This window comes from Aegilops tauschii, chromosome 1 (assembly GCF_002575655.3).
Source record: "Aegilops tauschii subsp. strangulata cultivar AL8/78 chromosome 1, Aet v6.0, whole genome shotgun sequence".
Taxonomy (NCBI): Eukaryota; Viridiplantae; Streptophyta; class Magnoliopsida; order Poales; family Poaceae; genus Aegilops; species Aegilops tauschii.
Genome location: NC_053035.3, coordinates 469,807,017 through 469,829,932, shown reverse-complemented (window position 1 = coordinate 469,829,932; position 22,916 = coordinate 469,807,017). Strand labels below are relative to the sequence as shown.

The 22,916-nt window shown below is 51.4% G+C and overlaps 1 protein-coding gene across 1 annotated transcript; it reads left to right on the top strand.

The window, feature by feature from the left end:
* Positions 1–7,487: 7,487 nt before the first annotated feature.
* LOC109774775 (uncharacterized) lies at positions 7,488–8,808 on the top strand. Its single transcript, XM_020333538.4, has 2 exons — positions 7,488–8,205; positions 8,429–8,808. Exons 1-2 carry the CDS (start codon positions 7,603–7,605, stop codon positions 8,495–8,497), a joined length of 672 nt encoding a protein of 223 aa, XP_020189127.1. The 5' UTR covers positions 7,488–7,602; the 3' UTR covers positions 8,498–8,808.
* Positions 8,809–22,916: the final 14,108 nt, after the last annotated feature.

The window sequence follows — 22,916 nt, the reverse complement described above, 5'->3', positions numbered from 1 at the left end:
GCATTTGCTCACACGATCGCCCTCGGTTGATGTGATGCAATGCAGCCTTCCATTAGAAAAAAAATTGCCACCGTAACTGCGCAGTTGTTGTACGGTTCACTATTTCACACCTGCTTCTTATGGGCAAGGGTTTTCTCTTCTTGACCTCTTCATCCTAAAAAAAATGTGTTATCTTCTTACAGTCCCCCCAGTTTTGTTTTCTAATTTTTTTTTCATCTTTTATTTTCACTTGATTTGTGGGAGTCGATTGATTGGCACCTTGAGCATTCTTTCGACTAAGTTGGTCGTCTCAATATCATAGGCCTATTAGATTCAAAGTATTCTTTTATATGAATTATGGAGGATTAGGTTCCTTGGAAATGTTTTCTACATGGCTTGTCAGGATTGAGTAATATAAGAAATTGTCCTGAGGATATTTTGTACAACATTTCATAAGAAAATTTTCTATCCACTAAAACCTTTTGAAAAGTGTTTTCTTGTTTGTGTGTATTGCAATCAAACAGACTTTGGTGCAAACAAAATCCTATAGGATATGAGTGAGCATGGTTTGCAATCTCCTAATTTTTTTTTCTTTTTCTCTCGCCATTGAAATCGCACGAATCAAAATGGTCCGTCCGTCATGTAATGCAAATTCTGAAACCCTACATTTTCTTTGGATAAAGGATGGTTGAACCCAGGCCTCTGCATATGCAAATCCACTTAACAAAAGAATCAAGGATGGAGGGATCCTGCGCACAATGTCCTTTAATTTTGTGCCATGGAGTCTGGCCTAACTAGATTCAATGTATTGTAAGTCGTGCAGTGGGAAGGCGTTTATTTCCTCTTATTGTTGTCTTGCTAGGTATAAAATTCATGTACCGAGGGTCTGCATCTTTACTATGTTCCTCAAACAAAAAACAACGTGTTTCTTTCCTCATTTTTCGTCATGTTTTCTAGGATGAGAAAATCATATAGTTGAGTGAAAAGACATGCTAGGCTTTCCGCATTTTTTATTTTTTGGAGGCCCACCTTGCATCTCTTAAGGGCCCTCAAATTGCAAGATATGCCCCTTCTATTTCAGATTAGCTTTCCAAAATAAAGTGGGAAATTAATTTTTCCTACTTCAATACATTGGTGGAGGCAAATCTCTTCTGATATCGAAAAAAAATACTAAGATCTTAGGTTCTTCAAAGCACAATTAGTTGTATATTACCCTACTTACCAATTAACAATCGACCAATAGGAGTCGATCTTCTCGAGATTTCAGGATATCAAATAATATCATAGATCTTAATGGTGAGACATGCAAAAATTCTGGAGTGGACTAATTCAATCTTGATCTTTTTGTTGTCTAGGGGGTTGATTGCATATTCGCCGTTGCAAAATGTGAAGCATGGTTTAGTTGCCACTCTGATGATAATTGATTGGTTTGTTCAAAAAAATTAAGAACATTCTGAAGAACTTGAATGTGTTTAAAACGTATGTCAACATTGTCTTTAAAGATATGAACATTTTTAAAAAGCCACATAAATTTTTTGAAATTTTGAGAACATTTTTTAAAGTATATTGGGAAGAAATTTGGGGAAACATGAAAATTTCAGAAAAAAGGTGGAAAGGAATAAAAAAAACAAAGCCATGGAAAACCGGTAGAAAAAATAACAGTCATGTAGTACATTACGTGGCTAAATGGGGCGGCTGATTCTGTGGCTCGGTGCGGTGGTCTTGTGCGATTGCCTGACACTTCATTGCAAAGAGCGACAAATAGGGAACAGCCATATAATTGAGTGAAAATAATTGCTTGGTTATCCACATTTTATTATTATTATTTTTGAATGACCGTTTCTTAAAGGCCCCCCAAATTGCAAGATATAGCCCTCGTATTTTAGATTAGCTTTCCAAAACAAAGTGGAAAATTATTTTTTCCTATTTAGATACATTGATGGAGGAAAGTCTCCTATAATTTCTAAAATAAATACTAAGATCTTATGTGCTTGGAAACATATTTAGTTATATTTCCCTACTTCGCAATTAACGATTGAACAAAAGGAATCGGTCTTCTCGAGATTTCGGGATTTCAGATACTATCACAGATCTTAATGGCGAGACATGCAAGAGTCCTGAAGTGGACTGTTTTGATCTTGATCTATATCTTCTCTATGGGTGGTGATTTCATATTCGCCATTGGTAGATGTGAAGCATGATTTAGTCAGTACTCAAGCGATGATCGGTGGGTTAGTTTAAAAATCTGAGTACATTTTTTGAAACATAAATACTTTTAAAATGTCTGTAAACATTGTATTTAAACGAGTGAACATTTTTTAGAAGTCCCAAAAAATAAAATTTTAAGAAAATTGCTTCGTGAAAAAATGGGCACAATTTTTGACCAAACAAGAAAAGTTTCAGAAAAAAGAGAAAGAAGAACAACAAAATTAAATCCATTACCTAGCTAAATGGGTTGGGCCACTCTGTCGCTAACTGATGTGGTCCTGTGCGATTGACCGATGCTTCATCGCAAAGAGTCAGAAATAGGAAATCACCATATAATTGAGTGAAAATAGTTGCTTGGTTATCCGCATTTTTTTAAGGCTATTGTCTTAAAGGCCCCTCAAATTGCAAGATACCGCCCTCGTAGACTAGCTTTCCAAAACAAAGTGGAAATTAATTTTTCCTGTTTCGGTACATTGATGCAGGAAAATCTACTTTGATTTTTTGAAAATAAATACCAAGATCTTACGTGATTTGAACCATATTTAGTGGTATATATGTCCCGGTCTAGCATCTAACAATCGACAAAAGGAGTCGATCTTCTCAAGATTTCGGGAGTCAAATGCCACTACCACATGTCTTAACGTCGAGGCATGCAAGAATATCGAAGTGTTATCTAGTGTCCAAAATAAATAAATGCTACTACAATCTTAGTGGTTCAAAGCATATGTAGTTGTATATTTCCCTACTTAGCAATTAATAACAATCGGAAAAAAGGAGTCGATCTTCTCAAGTTTTCGTAATGTCAAGCAGTACTATACTACCACAGCCCACAGGCACTAGTGTAGAGAAGTGCAAAAGTACTGAATGTGTGAAGTGGACTGATTCGGTCTCGGCCTCTTTGTTGTCTACTAGGGTGTGATTGTATACACATTCGCCGTTGCAAGTCTTTCTGTTGTTTAGAAACATTCGCCGTTGCAAGTTTTTTTTTAGGGATATTCGCCGTTGCAAACTGGTCCAACGAGTTTGCCGGTAACTATTGGGCCTGGGCCAAGATCGCGTCGGGCCGTCGGCCTCTGGAAGAGTGACCGACCCGTCTCGCCTCATTCCACGTGTCGTGTGTCTAGAAAAAGGCTCATTTCACGTCGCGGAGCGGCGCCCGGTCGCGCGGTGGCTGAAGCGGCGAGCGCTACAGGAGCTTCGCGCCGCAGCCTCCCTGCCCTGGGCAGCACCGGTGGGCGTGCGGTGCGGTGCGGCTGCGGCTCCCCTGGCCTCCTCGCGCGCGCGCGCTCGCTTCTTTCTGGCGCACCGCCGGCGCTCAAGGGCTGCGTGGTTCCACGCGCGTTGTCGCGTCGGAGTGGTAGCTCGGCGCCAAGTGTCTCGTCGCCCTGCGGCAGCTTTCCTTTTTGACATTCGACGCGGCAAACCTGGGCTCGTCGTGCGCGGTCGTCGCGGAATCGAACCACCGGCCCGGCACGTGTTTACGACCGTACGTGCGTAGCCGGTCGTCGTCGAAGAACCAGGTTGCCACCAGCCCGACGCTCTCCACCGGCGTGGCATTGGCAGCAGGGAGACCCAATCAGCACGCCCAGGCGCGACAGCGCCACGCCACGCCGCGCAGCCACCCACACCTGCTCTGCTCGCTTCTTTTGATTAATCATCGTCCTCCTCCGTCTTGGCGCTTTGGCAGCATTCTTTTCTGCGGTCAACTGCACTGCACTGCACGGTGGCCACCTCGTTATTCCACGCTCGCACGCACGCACGCACGCTACAAACCGGGTGGAAGGCTCGGAGCCGACACTCCAGTCATCGCCGGTACATTCATTGATCGTGGACACGCTTGTGCGAGGCTTTTGAACAGTTCCAGGACCGACCGGAGCCGGTACCCGACCCGACCCGGCGGGAAGACTAGGTCCAGCACGACTGCACGAGCAGGGCGGCGCGCAAGTTACTGGCGAGCGGGCCCGGTGCCAGAAACACAAGGCGGCGCTGCATGGACGCTCTCCCGGGCCCAGCCTTCCATCTGGGTCCCTGTCTCCAGCTCTCGCCGTCACGGACGTCGCCTCACCCGCACGCCAGCTTCTGCCCTCCTCCGTTTGGTGGTGGATAATAACGGACATGCCTTTTCCGTCGGCGGTCTCCCCCCGCCGCCGCGTGCGCACTCCACGATTTCTCGATGACAACTGACAAGCCGGCCGCGGGCCGACCCGCAGATCCTGGCAGGAGAATGACTAGACCAGAGTGCCCCTCGCGTCACGCACGAGGCTGAACCTGTGGCCTCAAACCTTCCACGGGCAGCTGAAAACTAGCGGGATAAACAAACTTTACATAAAAGAAAAACATGACACCTGAACGATTTTTTTTTCTGTTGAGCGACCTATGTATTCGCACATACACATGTACTCTAATCTACGTCCATCTCATTAGGATTTAGTCATGGACCGTGATGATCCCCTTGAACATCTGTATATTGACTCTGGATGTCCGTGAATGCACGTGTGTCTCTCCACTTTTTCTTTTGAGAGAAGACACTTTGATGATTTTTTAATGTTATTACATCATCGGTAGGTTTTCCAGCTTTAAAAGTGCAAAAGACTTACCGCATTCATTAATTAAGAAAGAGTTAAAAACAGTTTTTTAGTGCCTGGGGGCAAGTAACTGGTCTCGCAAAAGCCCACTCTTCAGGTATGATATTACACAAATGAGTTGCACCCACAAGCCCCCTATTCTTCGCCTCGCACCGGATCTTAGAAATGATGATGGTTGGTGGTGCAAACTTGTTGTTGGAGATCTTCGCAATGCACCCATTCCAAAGCTCCCTCGCCCGAGCAGGGCAAGCGAAGTCGTGGTCTTCCGGCGGCCAAGCTCATCGTGAACAATGGCAAACCACCACGATTTTGACGTCTTGAAAGCCTTGCCACGCATCCGGATGAACCCGTGTGGTTGTAGCCAATTTTTAACCATGCACCACACCCTAATGAAAAATCTGAATTGAAATAGGATGTACACGGCCGACTCAAGCACATGGTTGAAAAGGGATTACCACAATTTGGCCATACAATCCTCGCCAAGCAAGCAGTCATCCAACACGGGTTTGCATGGTTAACCACACAAAAACTTGCACTTTGGCAGCGCCCAATTCTTCACAGATCGTGCCCTTGAAACTCATTGTCGTGGTCCCAAGAAATTGCGCCTGATAGGCCAATGCCATGGAGTACCGACCCGAGCCAGTGAGCTTCCAGGTAATGGTGTCGTGACGGCCATCGTGGAGGACCACCTGGGACACATGTGTCCAGAGTGCGATGAATTCGTGTATGTGTGCCATCGTGAGCCCATTAGTCATACTGATTTGGTCGACCCAAGCGTCATTTTGAGCAACCTTCCTCGCACACCATTGCTCTTGGATATATAAAAAATGAGGGGCGCCATATGTTTTAGCCTTTGCCCATCCACCCATCTCGACTCCCAAAAGCTTGCCTTACTCCCATCACGAATGGTGACCTTAGTAAGCGCGTGAATCAAATTCACGTCCTCGGCATCACACGAGCTCTCGGTGCCCAACAAAGTTCTTTTCCGGCGCTTCCCATTCAAGCCATGGCCATCGAAGTCGAAGGGCGCGGGCAAACTTCTATAGGTTCAAGATCCCAAGGCCGCCGAGGTTTAAGGACGACAGACCAATGTCCAGTTAATCTTGTAGTTGCCACCGGAGACCTTGTCGGAGCCCGCCTAAAGAACAGCTCTACGAATCTTATCAATGGACATTACGAACTCCACTGGAATGACAAGTGTTGTGATGTGATAAATCACAATGGCGGTGAGGATTTGACCAAGGTGGTGCTGCTTGTCGCCGTACAATGTTTCCCCTGCCAAGGCCGGAGCCTGCTGGCGACCTGGTCCTCAAGGTACTGGAAGTGTATTCGCTTGACATGAATGAAATTATGAGGCCTGAACTGATTTCGTAGAACCTCTAAATTGAACCACTAACATAGTCCATAACAGTTATTCTTCCAACTGCTAGCAATCCTACATAATTCAACGTGATTTTCGTGAAATAAAAAAAGCGAGATGCGACACGGATGAGCCCATGGAAAATATATAAATACAGAGCCCATCTATCTGTTACTTTTAGGGAAGATAGATACCATCTGAAAGAGATAACGCAAACGAAATTCGAACCGTGGTCAGGCGAGATGCCCGACTGCATCTTTTCGAAACAAATAATACTGCAATTGCCAAACACCGCAGTGCATGGAAATCGTGATGTTCATTTCATGCCTACGACTACGAAGTTATAATCCGTTTGGAAACCGGAGACGAAAGGTGTCTGGCAAGGGCCGCGCCTTGAGCAGAGCAGCCGCGACGCGGCAAGGAGGCACGCACGTGTGGCGGCGTGGTCGTTGAGGATCCACCACAGCGTGTAGCAGGCAGAGGCAGGCGGCCGGAGATAGATCGAACGAACCAGGTTTACGACGACGGCGTCCACTGGCCCCGGCCGATGCTCTCCACCGGCCGGGCGCGGCACGGCAGGTTCACGCAGCTAGCGGAGCGAATCTTGGGTGCGGTGCGGTGCGGCCGGACGCGACAGCGCCACGCCGCGCGCACATCACACCACACCTCCCCGCGTACGTACGCAGCACGCATGCACCTTTCCCGCTGCTCTTTCTTTAATCAATTATAATCCCCCCGGTTTTGGGCAGCAGTTTCTCCGGTCAAATGCACGGCGCCCGGCTCGCTCGTTGCTCCTCGCGCACCCCGACCACATCTGATCTCTGAGCAGCAGCCAGCACCCGATCGGCCGATGATCGGAGCTCCGTGCCCGGCGGCAAGACTGGCCAGGAGGTCTAGGGGGGAGACACAAGGCGGTACAGCCGCGTGCCTAAGCTGCTGGCCCGCGGGCCCGGGGCCAGAAACCCAAGGCGGCGCTGCATGGCCGCGCCCTGTACCCCTGTGCGGCGGGACCCACCGCGCCCGTCCTCTCGCCGTCACGGACGTCGCCACATCGGCACGCCAGCTTCACATCCTATGTTTGGTGGATATACTCCTACTGCTAATAACAGATTGGCCCCGCCGCCCAGTCGCCTTTCCCGTCGGCGACAGCATTTTTCTAAGTGATACGACGACAAGTGGGCCGTCGCGTACTCTACGGCGGTCCCACGGGTCAGCGAGCTTGCACAGAACCTGTCTAGGGCGTGCCGCGGCCCCACGGGTCAGTGATTGTATACGTACGGCCGCGCGCGTCCAGGGTTGGGGAATGACCGGGCTGCCCCCGCGCACCGCACCACAACCACGACGTCCTTGCTTTTGCGCTCCGGCCGGTAACAAAAACAAACGCGAGCGAGACCCTTGCCTCAAGACCTCCTCCGCCCCACCTCCCTCCTCCTGCTCGGCCCGTCGTCCACGCCGAGGGAGCCGTCGGGCATGGCGGCGACGGCAGATCCGCGGGCGAAGCCGCCGGCCGCGCCCTCGACGCACCACCTCGAGCCGTGGGCGCGCCCGCAGCAGCCGCCGCCTCGACCCCACCGCGTTGAGTCGCCCTCGGGGGGTGCGTCGGGCGCCCGCGATCGCCGCCGCTCGTCGTCTCACTCCCACCGCGGGGCCGACGCCGGAGACGACGGCGGGATCGAGGGGCTCCGCGTGAAGCTCATGGGCCACCTGCGCGACGCGGCCGACCGGCTTCGCGTGCCCCAGAAAAGTCCTCCCCTGCCCCCGCCGCCCCCACCGCCCAAGCCGAAGGAGCCCGAGCCAGACCGCATGGCGCGGCCTCCACCCCGCACGGAGCCGCCGCAGGAGAACGTCGCGGACAAGCCGTGGAAGCTGCGGGAACGCACGCGGCGGCGGCCGGCCGCGCTGTCGTCGTCATGGCCGGCGGCGCCGACTCCGCCGTCGCGACGGCGCAAGCGGGCCCCTTTCTCGGTGGCCCTGGAGCCGGAGGAGATCGAGGAGGACATCTACGCGCTGACGGGCGGCCGGCCGCGGCGGCGGCCGAGGAAGCGGCCGCGCGCCGTACAGCGGCAGCTCGATGTAAGCGCGAATTCCCCACACTACCCCTGCCTTTCTCAACCATTTAGTAGTACCAATACATAAGTTACTGAATTGCCCCTTGGCTGTATCCCATCGATACGCTTTATGCGCTCACTTAACGTAGCAGCGTAGCACCAGTATAGTAATCCCAGCATGATTGTTGTGTGCAAGAATGGTACACTCATCCTCCGATCTCTAACGCGTGCCGTTCGTTTCTGTGCAGTCGCTCTTCCCCGGGCTCTGGCTGGCCGAGGTCACCGCCGACGACTACAAGGTGCCCGACGACGAGTAGCCGCTCCCTCCCGCCGGCGACTACAAGGTTCCGACGACGAAGCTCATGGCATCACCTCCGCGCGTCGTAGGACAGGTAGCCCGAATTTATAGTAACTTGGAGTAGCTAGGCGTAGACGCGTGGTCGCGTGGAGCGAGCCGGTCATGTACTCGTGTTCACCAGTTATTATTAAGTTTATTACAACAACAAAAACTCCAGCTACCGACTTTCCTTGTCACATGCTGTTTCTGCCTCGCCGTCTGTACAGTCGCGTGGTCGTACAATCTACTGCTGGTGGTACTTACTTGCCAATTTATACTTGTTTTTTCGAACCTCTTCCATCCTGGTTGTACGTGCTACTCGGTCAGTCTTGGGCTCGGGTGGTGCTGGTGCATGTGGCTGTGCGCGCGCCCCCGCTTTCCGTGCTCGCTCGCAGCAGGGATGGATGGCTTTCGGGTCAGGTCCCGATCCGGTCTTCGTTCCCTCCCCTTTGCGTTGCGTTTTCTCGGGGGCTGGCTGGCTGGCTCGCCACCCGGCCGCGTCGGGCGTTTTGGATTCGTTCGCTCGTCCTCTGGGTAGGGTAGGGTTAGGGTTGGGCCCTCGTGCTATCCGCTGCTGGGCCCGGCCCGACGCGGGACGGGATATGATTGCAGCAGGAGATGCCAGTTTGCTTGCTCGCTCCAATGGGGGGAAGAGGCGCGCGAACTTTTCGCGTCGTCTTTCTCCCAATCACCAACCTAGTAGCGCTACTGGCTAATGCTAGCACACGGCATGATTAATCAAGATAGTGCAGATGCAGCACGGGTTTGCATGGAAGGAAGTGTCACGTAAATTCTGTGGCCGGGACGACCCATGCAACCTCCTGCCCGGCCGTGCAGACGTGCTCTTCGTTTTCCTTAGCCATGTCGAAGAGAAACGCGTGTACGGAGTACGTACGTACGTAAGTTAGCACGAGCATCTCGGGGCGCGATACGGGCGGCCTCGTACGCGTACGTGTACACTGGAGGCGAACCACGTCGGCTCCAAGAGCCCGTATGCGTGCACCGGTGCACGGTCGGTCGGGTTGGCCATGTGTCGCGCATTAAAAAAGGCGATCTTCTTTTCAGCGGGGAGTTTAAGGGCAAATCAACCACTTGCGCACGACAGGGCCGGGCCCCGCCTGTCAGGTTCCCGCCGGGAGCGCAGGGGAGAGGAGAGGAGATACGTACGGGCCAGGCAGATCGACCTGGTCTTCTCTTCATGGCCAGCCTGCCGCATTGAAACTCCGGTCCCACATGCCAGTGCCGCTAAGCGCTAATCCGCTTCACGAGAGCGTACGTAACGGGCGCAGCAGGCCCACCCGATCCCGAGGAGAGCGTCCATGCAGTTCAAACCGCGGAGCGCCCCGTGCCGTGGTTCGGTTTGTGGCTCTGCCTCGCGCAGGACGCCTCCAGGGCTGGCTGGTCCGTTCATGGGAAATCGAACGGTCAGGACGTGGACACGACGTGATTTGACGTGTTCTTGAGCCGATGGGTGGCCAGCATGGACGTGTGCTGCGGCGCTGCCCGACTTTGCCGGGGAAGGACGCCAAGTAGAGCCAAATTGCTGGTGAGTGGTGCCACCCACGCGAGCAATATTCGGGCGTACGTACGTCAGATAGTGCTACTTGCAATTCTTGCGGCCAGATGCTAGGCTTTGTACTCCCTCCGTTCAGAATTACTTGTCTTGAAAATGGATGTATTTAGAACTAAAATATGTCTAGATACGGAGGGAGTAACTCATTGCATCATGCCACGTACGTTACTCGAGTGCGAGTGTGGGGAGCATAGTTTTAAAAACCGGATCGGACTGGCAATCGGACCCGAAAAAACCCGAACCAGCGCCCTTATCAGTTTTTAAAACTAAAAAGACCGTCCTGCAATTGGATCAGAAAAAAAACCATGTAAACCGATCGGTTTTTGCATGAACTGATGGTTGAACCAGTGCCACACGCAAAATAGAAAATAACCCGCGTAAAGGGAATTCAAACCCAGGATGCTAGATATACGTGTGTAAGTTGCACCTTTGGCCCAATAAACAACTTGGCTAGCCAACTTTCTTGTCAAATTTCAGAAACCGGACACTATTAAATAATTGTATTTTACATCTATTTAGTATGACACTAGTACACAAAACGTATTATTTATGGTATAAAAAAACGGATATCGAACCGGTGAACCGGCGGTTCGATCGGTAAAAAAATGAGTCGGGGGCCTCGCCGGTGTGATCACTGGTTCGGTCTTTTAAACTATGTTGCGAAGACTATCTACAAACCAATGAAAGATTGCATGCAACCATGATTGGTCGGTTTTAGACGAACGAGTCGCGTGAAACTCTAGTTCGGCATAATATGCATATCACTGGCGGGCACAAGTAGTATGATTATTGGGAGGATCGATTATCCATCCAATACATATGTGGGATGATTTGCAGAAGCACGTTTTACACGGGATTAAGCACCACCGGTGGCCTGGTTGGAGTTGGAGGCTTGTGAGAGCATTTACGGTCACGGTTAGCAGTAAGCACGATAAGCCATTCCAAACGTATAAAAAAACCTTATACGTTGGCAGATGCGTCAGACACGTCCATGAACTCAGACTTCAAATTCTTGCCGGCACAGCTGCGTACCTCATATCCGGCACCCTATATCCATACTATGCATTTAAAATAAAACTAGTCCGTAGATCAAACAACGAACATAAAAATCGGCAGCAAACGGACACTAAAATGCAGATAATTCACTTTACATCATTCAAAAGATCACCATAGTTTATCGCCGGACAGGTTCTAAACTAAAAAAAAGCGATAGTATTAAGTGGAGGAGGAGCATCTTCACCATTTCCTCGCCGACCCTTTGCCCTTCCGATACAGTGCAGCTGTAGGCATCCGAGACAGGTGCCGGATCATCGGAGTCGTGGTCGTCGTCCGAGGAGGAATCGGAGCTGAAGATGAGGCCCTTCATCCGTCGAACAGCCCGGTCCTGCTGCTGCTTAAGCTTGCCCACCCTCGCAACCTCCTCTACCTCGCGCTCCGAGTGCTCAAATGGCTATCCGGAGCGCCTTGGCGTTCTTCCTCGGGAGCCGGCAAGCGCTTGTCTCCGCCGTCGTAAGCGAACGGCGGTAGACCCAAGTGAGGAGCCGCTCCTCCTCGTCGGGCGCCGCCGGCAACCCGCAACGGTGGTGAACGGGTTGCTCCTCCCCGTCCCTCTCCCTTGCCCGCTGCCTCTCGCGGTGGGTGGCGGGTGCCTTCGATTCCGGCATGCGCGTCCGTCGGGCCAATGGAGGAGGCACTAGCACCAACTGCTGCCCTTGTGAAGCAGCGGCCGGCGGGGAAGGTAGACAACGGAGGGGGCGGCGCAAACTGAGCAGCCCTCGCGGAGCTACGCGCGGGTGGGAGGGGCTAGCTCCGGCGTCCGCGCTACGCCGGCGAGGGAGTGATGACGGTGTCCGAAGCCGTCGGAGCAGCTGCTGGAGCTCGACATGCTCGCTAGAGTCGTTAGATTGGATCGAAATCGAAGGAGGGAAGAAGAAGAGACGGAGCAAAAGCGAAGTGAAGTCAACTAGGGTTTTCGGATTGAGTTTTTTGTGGGGACAGAGTGGGGTTGGCTGCGGACGGGGCTGCCGTGGCGGATGCACCGCAGGCGCGCCCGGGTGACCCCATATCCGCCCTACATTTGGGTTGGATATGAGGAGCACCGGGCAACCCGGGTTTTGAGGCCGGTTTGACGTGCCCAGGTGAGTCGGTTTTTGTACCGGTCAGTGACCGGTCTGCCCACCCGGACGTTTGAGTCCGGTTTAAGGTGCTCGGGTGGATCATTTTTTTACCAGTTAGCGACCGGTCCACCCACCCGGACATTTGAGACTGGATTAAGACGCCCGACTGTTGATGCTCTGACGGCCACTGCGCAACGCATGCACGCAACCATAAAAACTGATCGCTCTCATCCGTACGGGTTAGGGCATCTACAACCACAATATACAAGTATTGCCCTGCATACGTTGGCGTGCGCGCTCGTTCAATGTCCGGGCGTATCCGTTCTGACTGCTCACTCTTTTTGCGAAGGGTAAAATTTCTATTGATCACCCAAACTAAAATTCTTGCTTACAAAGATCAGGAACATCGCCTGGACCGGAACCGAGCCACACAGCAGTGCGCTCTTCTACTCTACCAAAGTTTGCAAGGAAATGGCTAGCTTTATTTTGATCGCGAGAGATGTGAGCTAGTCTCATATCTCTTCCTTCCCTCAAGATACGTCTGGTCTGGTCTATCAGCATAGCATAACGAGATCGATCCACTGTGTCGCCTCTCAACATATTGATTCCGACCAGACAGTCGGTCTCAATCTCCACCGGAAGAGGCGTCCATTGGAGCGCTAGGTTTAGGCCCTCCATGCACGCAGCCAACTCAGCTTCAAGTGCATCCGCGCATCTCCAAAGTTGACGAGAAGATGATTGTGCCCGAGCTGTCTTGGAGCACCATGCCCGCTCCGGCTGTGCCCGTCGAAGGGCAGAAGGAGCCGTCGACATTCAGTTTGGCCCAGCCCGCGCGGGGGGAGGGGGGGAAGCCATCTGGCGGGAATCAGTATGCTCGTCGGGGCTTGTCTTGGCGCTGCACCGGTGTGCAGCGCATCCACCACTTGCTTGCCCTTCACCGGATCGGCCTCCGGCTGGTTCTGCACACCGATGATGGATTCCACGTAGCTCAGCAGGAAACGGCAGGACGCTTCGACGGGAGGAGGATGCTTGTCGTTCATGAGCTCATTCCGAACATGCCAGCATCGCCAAAGCAGCATCATCAACTCCGGCCGCTCCCGGTCCGGCAGGTCACAAAGGCATTGAACTAGCCACTCTGTTCCCGTCCGCCTGAATGCCTTCACCTCGGGGATACGCCAGTGTTCTTCCATGGCCTGCCATAGTCCGACCGCCCGTGGGCACCTGCAAAATGCGTGGAACGTGTCCTCCGGCTCGGAAGCGCAGAGAGGGCACAAGTCAGAAACCTCGAGACCCCGGCGTTTCTTGTTCACCCAGGTGGGTAGACAATCAGTGACGAGTCTCCAAACAAAGGTGCGCACCTTAGGAGGAGCAGGGCACCTCCATATAAAAGACCAGACGGCCCGTCGCCCGTCCGGTGCCATGCTCGCCGCGACTGATGAAGGCCTCATGCGTTCCTCCAGAGCAAGTCGATAAGCACTCCGAACCGTAAAACTGCCACTCTTCTCCGGTGCCCATGCGATAATGTCTTCACCCAAGCGTGGTGAAGTTCTAATCTTCAGTATCTCCTCCGCATCAACCGGGTAGAAAACTTGATGAACCACGGCTGGCCTCCATGCACCATGGTTGTCAAGGAGGTCCGCCACCTGCCTCAATCTGCACCTGCCCTACGATGTGATGGGTTTACCGGTTCCGTTCCTCGGGATCCAGCTATCGCACCAAATGAGAATGGATTCTCCGTTCCCCACACGCCAGATAAGCCCTCTTTTCAGCACCTCCAGCCCATGTTGCACACCTTGCCATGTTGCCGAAGCACCAGCTGGGAACACCGTGTCCTCAAGTCTACCGTTGGGGTAGTACCGCGCCTTCAGGAGCCACGCGCATAAGCTGTCCGGATTGGACAATAGCCTCCAAGCTTGTCGTGCCAATTGCGCTTGATTGAAGAGCCTTAGGTCTCGAAAGCCGAGCCCACCTTGTGCTTTTGGCTTGATCAAGTGAGTCCACGCCTTCCAGTGCATCTTCTTCTTCCCTTTCTCCAAGCCCCAATAGAAGTTGCGTATCATCCTCATGAGATCCTCGCAGGTAGAGGTAGGGAGACGGAACACACTCATGATGTATGTGGGGATCGCCAGAGCCATCGATTTAATCAAAACTTCTCCACCGCTCTGTGCTAGTAATTGTGCTGCATCCCACTCCACCATTCTCTTTGTGTACTTCTGTTGCAAGTTCTGGAATTTGTCCTTTGTCATGCGCCAGGAAGGGGTAGGGAGCCCAAGATAGTGCTCTTCTAAACTGTGTTGTTGTACCCCCAACACTTCCTTTACCTCCTCACGAATATGGATGGAGCATTTGTTCGGATTGATGAGTTGGCCGGTAGCGTGGGCATATGTATTCAGCACCTCCTTGACATAGTTTGCTTCGAGGGCAGACGCACAAAAGAAGAGCAACGTATCATCGGCGAACAACAGATGTGAAATGCCAGGAGCCCTTGGACAAACCCTCACTGGAGTGATCTCTTGGGCCTGCACTTTCTGCCACAAAATTGCAGCAAGACCGTCAGCAACAAAGAGGAATAGAAACGGAGAAAGGGGATCTCCCTGCCGAAGCCCGCGCGTCGGTGCAAATGAATCTGAGAGGGTTCCGTTAAGATTAACACAATACCGAACCGAGGTGACACATGCCATGATCCACTTCACCCATTGGCTCGCAAAACCCATTCTCTGCATTACTTGCTCAAGAAATCTCCAATCCACTCTATCATATGCTTTTGACAAGTCCAGTTTGTAAGCACAAAAACTCCTATCCGGATCCTTCTCCTGCCTTATATAGTGTGTGCATTCAAATGCAATGAGGGCATTATCAGTGATGAGCCTCCCTGGCACGAAAACGCTCTGCTCCTCGGACACCACCTCACCAAGGATAGGCCTGAGACGGTTGACCGAACACTTAGAGATGATTTTGTACACCACATTACATAAGCTGATAGGCCTGAACTCCGTCATCATCTTTGGATTATCCACCTTAGGAATGAGGACAATGGTAGTTGAATTCACTCCCTCCAGCATTATACCCGTGGCGAAAAACTCACTTACTGTCGCGATGATATCCTCTTTGAGAATGCTCCAATGGCGCTGAAAGAATCTGGCCGGGAGGCCGTCCGGTCCTGGCGCCTTGAGGGGGCCAATCTGGAATAAAGCGTCACTGATCTCCAGCTGCTCTCCGTGCAGTGTCGACCGAAGTGCCGAGCTAATGTTGCCCAGATTACCTTTTGCACCAGCTGCTCTCCATGCCTCCTCCACTATCTCCGACAGCGCCGGTTCCCTTTCCCACATGACTTCATACCTACGTGTTTTTCGGTGCGCACCCAGGTCTCCCGAACACACCGGAGTATAATAGGGCAATGATCGGAGCTGGGAGACGTGAGGTGTGCCACTTCACACTCCAGGAACAGGTCACGCCACAGGTTGTCAGCCACAGCCCGGTCCAGCCGCACCTGAACATTGGCACGCCCACTGCGCTTCTTATCATATGTGAATGGGTGCCCCGAAAATCCCAAGTCCGCAAGCTGACAGTCCTCTAGGCATTCCCTAAAGGCGACCATATGATTCCGGGGACGAGGAGTAGAAGACAAGTGCTCAAAATCCCACATAGCCTCGTTGAAATCCCCTGCCACCAGCCACGGAATGTCTGACGTACCTCTTAGTCTGCATAAACTCTCCCACATGAGATGTCTATTTTTGACCCTTGGTTCTCCATATACAAACGTTACCCACCACATCGATTCGTCATCAGAAAGTCTCACGTACGTATCGATCCATCTTTCATTTATACCCAGGACATTGACAGACAAAGATTCATCCCAGAACAAAGCTAAGCCACCACTCTTTCCCTGGCTACTAAAACCATCAAAACCTTTGAGACCTAGTCTGTTGCGCACTCTCATCATTTTATGCTTTGGTTGTCTAGTTTCACACAAAAACACCAACTTTGGGGAATGAGCTCTACAAAGAGCCTGGAGGTCACGAACTGTACGAGAGTTCCCCGCCCCTCGACAGTTCTAGAATAAGAATTCATTGCGACTGACGGGGCGCCACACTTGGCCCCGTCAGCTTACCAGCGGCCCCAAGGCTTGTTGCCTCCAGATCCTCCTCACGCTCCATGTTGCTTGCATTATCCTCTAGGTTCTAAGCCCCCACCTTCCCCTTCTTCGGGACGCCTCCCTCTGAAATATCCTCGAATGGCACCACAACATTGCCGTCGTGTGCTATCAAGTGTCGACCCCTCAAGCTCTCCATCTGCCTCTTGCCCAGCACAGAATCATTATAGTCCATCGACTCCCGAGCACTCCCAAAAGACACCTCCAGATTATCAATGTCACGCAATGCCGGTATCATGTCATTCCAACCTAGCGGGGTTTCTCTATGCACCAACATCCCATTCCTCTTATTCGCCGCCACCTTTTTTGCACCCCGACCGGCTTCTTCCGATGTTTCTTTGGTGTGACCTCTGACCTATCCGAGGATTTACCCTCGAACTGCTTCCGCATTTGTTGAACATTGCTGCACTCCGGCTTCTCTTCTTCAAGCCTCAACCTGAGCCCTTCGACATGTTTTGCAAGCTGTTCATCCGCTTCCCCCGCACCCACACCCTGAGTGTCCTCAAATCCATCATGCACATCTACCCTGTTAGGGATCTCTTGTTGTTGTTGTTGCTGGCTCATGCTTGCCGCTGATCGCGCTGAATACTGCGACGCCGTTCCTCCACTCCCGAGGGAGAAGTCCATCGCCCGTCGAGCTCTCGGTTGTCCCGGCGAAGGAGTGTAGGCCGGCCTTTGTTCAAACTTCTTGAAAGGGGTACCGCGGAGGGTGGAATCATACCCCTTGGTGGCCATCCCTATCCTCTTCTTCTCACAAGCCTCCTTGTCATGACAGTGAAAACAGAAGTGTGGAACCCTTTCGTACTTGAGCTTGAAGGTACTGCGCTTAATTCCCCCCTTGGCCTTATACTCCAGCGTTATTTCCTTCTGCAACATTCTGTTATAGGGCAGTTTGATACGGATTCGTAAGAATTCATTTATGCCGAAGCCACTTTTCGGAGCGTCCACCTCCAGCACTTCACCTAGTGCACCCCCGACACCGGTGCGCGTCGGTCCTAAACAAACGGTTTTTAACCCCTTTCCGCGACGGCATATGGAACCGTCTCCAAGTGAGTGTGGGCGATAGGGGGGTCCTTCCCACACGACCCAGAAACCGTCGGGGATAGGGAGCCTTGATGCATACAGTTGTCCCTATATAACCGTTTCCGATATCTCGAATATCCCAAACGCTTCATCCTTGCTACTCGTTTGTGCTCGCATTGCCATCATAGTCGGAGTTTTGTGGTTCTGCCCAAAACCAGGCAGATTCCAGGCACGGGAGTTTTCTAGGCAAATTCTAGGCACTGGAGTTTTACGATGCCTGGCACATCACAAACAGTTCATGATTATAAACCTTGTACGATAGGTAGACAATCACACACATTTAGTTTTCCCGCACCGTATGTGATAGTGTCTGACATCACACACGCTTTGCAAACGGCAACTGTGTGCATGCTTGCGCACGTTTCCTCTTTGTGAACCGTCTTGGGTTATGGTGTATATCGCAAACGTTTGTGTTTTACCAACCGTGTGTGCCGTAATGACCTGCACAACGTAATTTCGCCCTAATTTAATTGCTGCTATTTAAAATTGTACCTAATTTAAACTTGAAAGTAGGCTATAGCTTTATTCATATCCATCAGGTTCAAACAACCAATGCATTATTTGATTCACAGGTACATATGTTTAAGAATTACAGAAGCACCAAATAAAGAATGATGTACCAGGGTTCTATACTTGTACTATTACAAATGGTAAAGAAAGAGGCGACACACATTCCAGTTGCTGAACAAGGTGAATCGGAATGGCCCTATTGTGCTCTCCTGGATGCAGAAGGCATGCAGGACTCTAGTCCAACCCCTTGTGATGGCCGGCCACCAATCATATAGTTTGAGAGGTAATCTTGAGTAACTGCTTGAGGATCCACTGCAAAAGAAAAAAGATTCAGATATTTTCATCTAACACAACTCATTACGGGCAGTAAAAAAAGGCTACAAGGTTCTTACTTACCATCCTGCAGTTCACTGTTGTCTTGCATAAAGTGTAAACAAATAGTTCGATTGACATCTTTTGACCCATTTTAGTATAAATCTTTATCAGTTTCCTCACTTGATGCTGGTTCATGAATGTCTCATTGCCCCATACGCAAAAAGGGTCGGAGTGTGGATCTTTAGCAATGATATATGTACCTAAAAGCACCAAGTTAATATTAGAAGCTAAACATCAATTGAAAAATGATGTAGTACAACACTCCATCCATCCCATTATATAAGATTTCATTACATGTATATCTAGACATCATCAGAACATTAAGGTAACACTCTTCCTTGTTGCTATGTAGCCTGGGATTGCATATTTAGTCATTCAGTACAATGCATGTTGCTAAACAACAATTGAAAAACGAAAAGGCGTATGTTAACTGCAATATCCTTAACAGCAACCAAATATCGTAACTCATAGTGGTATTGTTGAAATTGTCCGCAAGTTGGTATTGTTGTTAACGATCTTTCGGTATGAACTTGGCATTTGCTTCCAACCATCATGCCGAGGGTCGACGTGGATATAAAGCTGAATCATTTGTTTCGAAACGAATTTTTAGGCACCTGATTTTTATTTGATGGTAGCATAAGCACCTGCCGATCGAATTCCCAGTTCTCCAAATTTTTCGAAACAAATGCATGCACTTATTATCACGATGAAAAAACAATATACCTGCTGCATCCCAGTTATCAGTCTGTACTTGCAGAATTCTCTCGTTTGTTGAGCAGGTATATTGTTTTTTCAAGTTGAGCAAGTTTCAACTGGGTTGTAGACTGCCCAGGCTTGGTTTTGTTTTTAACAGGCCCAGCCCATAACGACAACGGGGCACAAAGATCCAGCAGGTATCTACTGGCCTCTGGCCCGCCAGCGTTAGTTATATTTTGTCTTACAACATCTGCAGGCAGTTTTTTTACTGAATCAAACACACAGCCCACTTCTATTTTCCTCTTGAAACGCCATGTCCTACATCCGTTTTCTAATCTCTACCTATAGTTTTACTAGTTCATATACACGTATCATTATATTGAAAATACATAAAGTTCCTTTTTCATATTTACATCCTTAATTTTGTTGTTGTTTTCCCTCCGAGCGCTGATTTTTTTACCACTGGTTTTCCCTTAAACCAACTCAATTGTCCCACGTCTTATTTGCTTACAAAAACAAAACGATTTTTTGGCAAATCAATAAGTTCTTAAAAAAATGTTTATCATTTTGAGATTACAACAGTTCGGACTCTACCGAAATATGCAAAATAAGGTTGAACTTTTTGACCGTGGTCCTGGGCAGAAAATGGGCTGTAATAAATTACTTAAGAATTAGCAAATGGGCTGCAAATTATAAATTTTTTAGCCACAGATTTGGAGGCTGACTTGTGGGCCTACTAAGTTCAAGCGTACACAAGGTTTTTCAAAAAAAGAAACTTAGTCAACAATCGACTCTACCAGCGTCAGACCGTTAGATGTCAATCTAACGGCAATCGTGCTTCTTCAGTCTCTGATCTTCCTGCTCCAGCCGCCCAAACCAGCGCCGGCGGAACCGCCTGCTCCCGCCTCCTGTGGCCGGCTGTGCTGCTGGGCAGGCCTCACGGCCCCACCATACTCGCATCCCTGGCCTGTCTATCCCTCTACTCACCCACGCCCCCTGTTATTTTCCAGCGACGGCAGCCGAACCAGTCAACCCTCATACTCCCCACCGCGTGGGCAGCTACTGCCGTGTCTTTCCCGGCTCCGTGTCGTTCCCTTCGTAGGCCTCGCCGTCGTCCACCGCCCTGGTGCTCTCGGCGCGGCGTGGTCAACGTGGTCAACGAACGACATCCATCGGAAGTGGACTATACGTGAAGAGGCTGACAGCTGGGTCCACGGCCGCACACAAGGAAATGCCTCTTTATTACACGCAAAATAATGATTTCTCCACCTGACATCTGGGACCCACTGGAAGGGCCTCTATATTTCGCGAAAAAATGTTCCCCCCGCTGACAGCTCGGACCCACCAGCTATATCTTCGCACGCAAGGAAGTGCCTCCTTATTACGCACAAAAAAATGAATACCCCCTGCGTGGGAGGCTGACTTGTGGGCCTACTAAGTTGACTGGGACGGAGGTCTTTGTCAACTTAGTCAATATGAACGATTCTAGCTCCAGTGACCGTACGATGTCCATCCAACGGCCGTGGTGCTTCTTCAACCTCTGGTCTTCTTGCTCCAGCCGCCCAAACCAGCGCCGGTCGTGCCGCGTGCTCCTGCCTCCCGTGGCCGGCTGTGATGCCGCGGAGGCCTCACTGCCCCCTACTACTCCCACCGCTAGCCAGGCCATCCGCCACTACTCACCCACACCCCCTGTTATTATGCGGCGACGGCAGCCTCACACCGCAGCCGAACCAGTGAACCCTCGTACTCCTCTCCGCGTGGGCTTCCACTGCCGCGTCTTCCCCGGCTCCGCGTCGTCCCCTTCCTAGGCCTCGCCGTCGTCCACCGCCGTGGTGCTCTCCGCGCGGCGTGGTCAAGGAACGACTTCCATCGGAAGAGTACTGTACGTGGAGAGGCTGACAGCTGGGTCCACGACGGCAGCAAGAAAGTGCCTATTTATTACACGCAAAATAATTATTCCTCCACCTGACAGCAGGGACCCACCGGACGGGCCACCGTATTTCGCGAAAAAACGTTTCCCCCCTTACTGCTGGGACCCACCAGCTACATCTTCGCACGCAAGGAAGTGCCTGACAGTCGGGACCCACCCGGTCGAAGCGTACGTAGCGTTGTCATTCTGGTCGCGAACGTGTACGTACATACTGGTCGATGTAGAGGCGCGCACGTGTCGTAGTAGAGGCGTGCACATAGCATGTACACGTACGTATAGCGGCCAGGGTGCAAGAAAGTAAATATGGCCACGTACGTACATACCGGCGGGGTCTCGAACGCCTACTCGCGCATACATACGGCCATGGCTCGTGTGCATGGCTGGGTCGGAACGGAGAAACTGCGTCGTCGTCGTGTTCATGGGGAGCCAACCGGCTGGGTCGGAACGGAATGCGTCGCCGTGTTCATCGGGAGCCAACCGGCTTGGACGGAACAGCCGATGGAAACGAGGCCTGGCGTACCGCAGAACGGAGGAAACGACCTTGTGTTCGACCGGCCATAGTCGAAATGAGATCCTGTTCATCGGGAGGGGTCTGGCGTACCGCAAAACGGAGGAAACGGACTTCTGTTGGACCTCCTATGGTCGAAACGGGGTCCTGTTGATCGGGAGGGGTGTGGCGTACCGTAAAACGGAGGAAACAGACTTGTGTTGGAGCGCTACGGTCGAAACGGGGGTCCTGTTCATCGGGAGGGGTGTGGCGTACCGCAAAACGGGACTCCACGTGATACTGTTCATCTCCACCGTCGACCTCCTCTAGCCTCCACGGGCTACTGTTCATCCACCGTCGACCTCCTCCAGCCTCCACCTGCGACTGTTCATCCACAGGCTCCTGTTCATCCAGCCTCCACCGCGCGCTCCTCCACCGGCTACTCTTCAACCAGCCCTCTCCACGGGGGTCCTGTTCAACCACCCCTCCACGGGCTACTGTTCATCCAGCCCTCCACCGGCTACTGTTCAACCAGCCCTCCACCGGCTCCTGTTCAACCAGCCCTCCACGGGCTCCTGTTCATCCAGCCCTCCACGGGTCATGTTCATCCACCCCCAACCAGCTCGATCGGGTTCCTGTTCATCCAACGACAATGGCCTCTACTACCATGGGGTCCTCTTCATCCACCCCCCCCCACCGGGAACTGTTCATCCAACCCCCCAACAAAGCTCACTGTTCATCCAGAGGCAGTATCGATCGGCTTCAGTTAGCAGCAGTAGTGTAGGAATCACTCGGGTTCAGTTAACAGCAATAGATCGATCAGGGTTCAGTAACGTAGCTAGTGCAATCGCTCGGGTTTACTTAGAGCCCAACGCCTCGCTCGGGTTCAGTTAGAGCGCAACGCCTCACACATACACGTGTACGTGTATGGGAGAAACGCGCAAACCTCCGTGCATCACTCGGCCCCGACCACCCACCGTAACCGGGAACTCCCCGATATTTTCCTCGCCCTCGCTTCTACCATGGTTTTTTCCGTCATGGATGACCCAAAGAATGTCATGCAGCTGCGTCTCCGGCCCGCCCAGGACGAAAGTCCATTTTCTGTCATGATTTTTTGTCATAGAAGTAGGACCCCACCACATCTATGATGATACCTGGTTTTGTCACAATTATTGTCATAGAAGTGTCATAAGTATGACAGAAAAAAATTTCGTTCGGCCCAAAATGTCACGGATGTGTCTTTTTTTGTAGTGTAATCGTGTGCTATCAAACATTAAAACCTTCCAGGCGGTAGATATTTTCGAGATTGCGAGGGATGCAGAGGCGGGAGTTTTGGGGGAGCGAGCTAGTGTGCTTGACACGCCGGCTGTGGACTGTAGCCGACGCACATTCTCGCGTAAGCCATAGGCGTACTATACATCGACGGTGCTCCAAGATATTTTGTACTACATCTCACATGGTTGGTGAGAATAAAC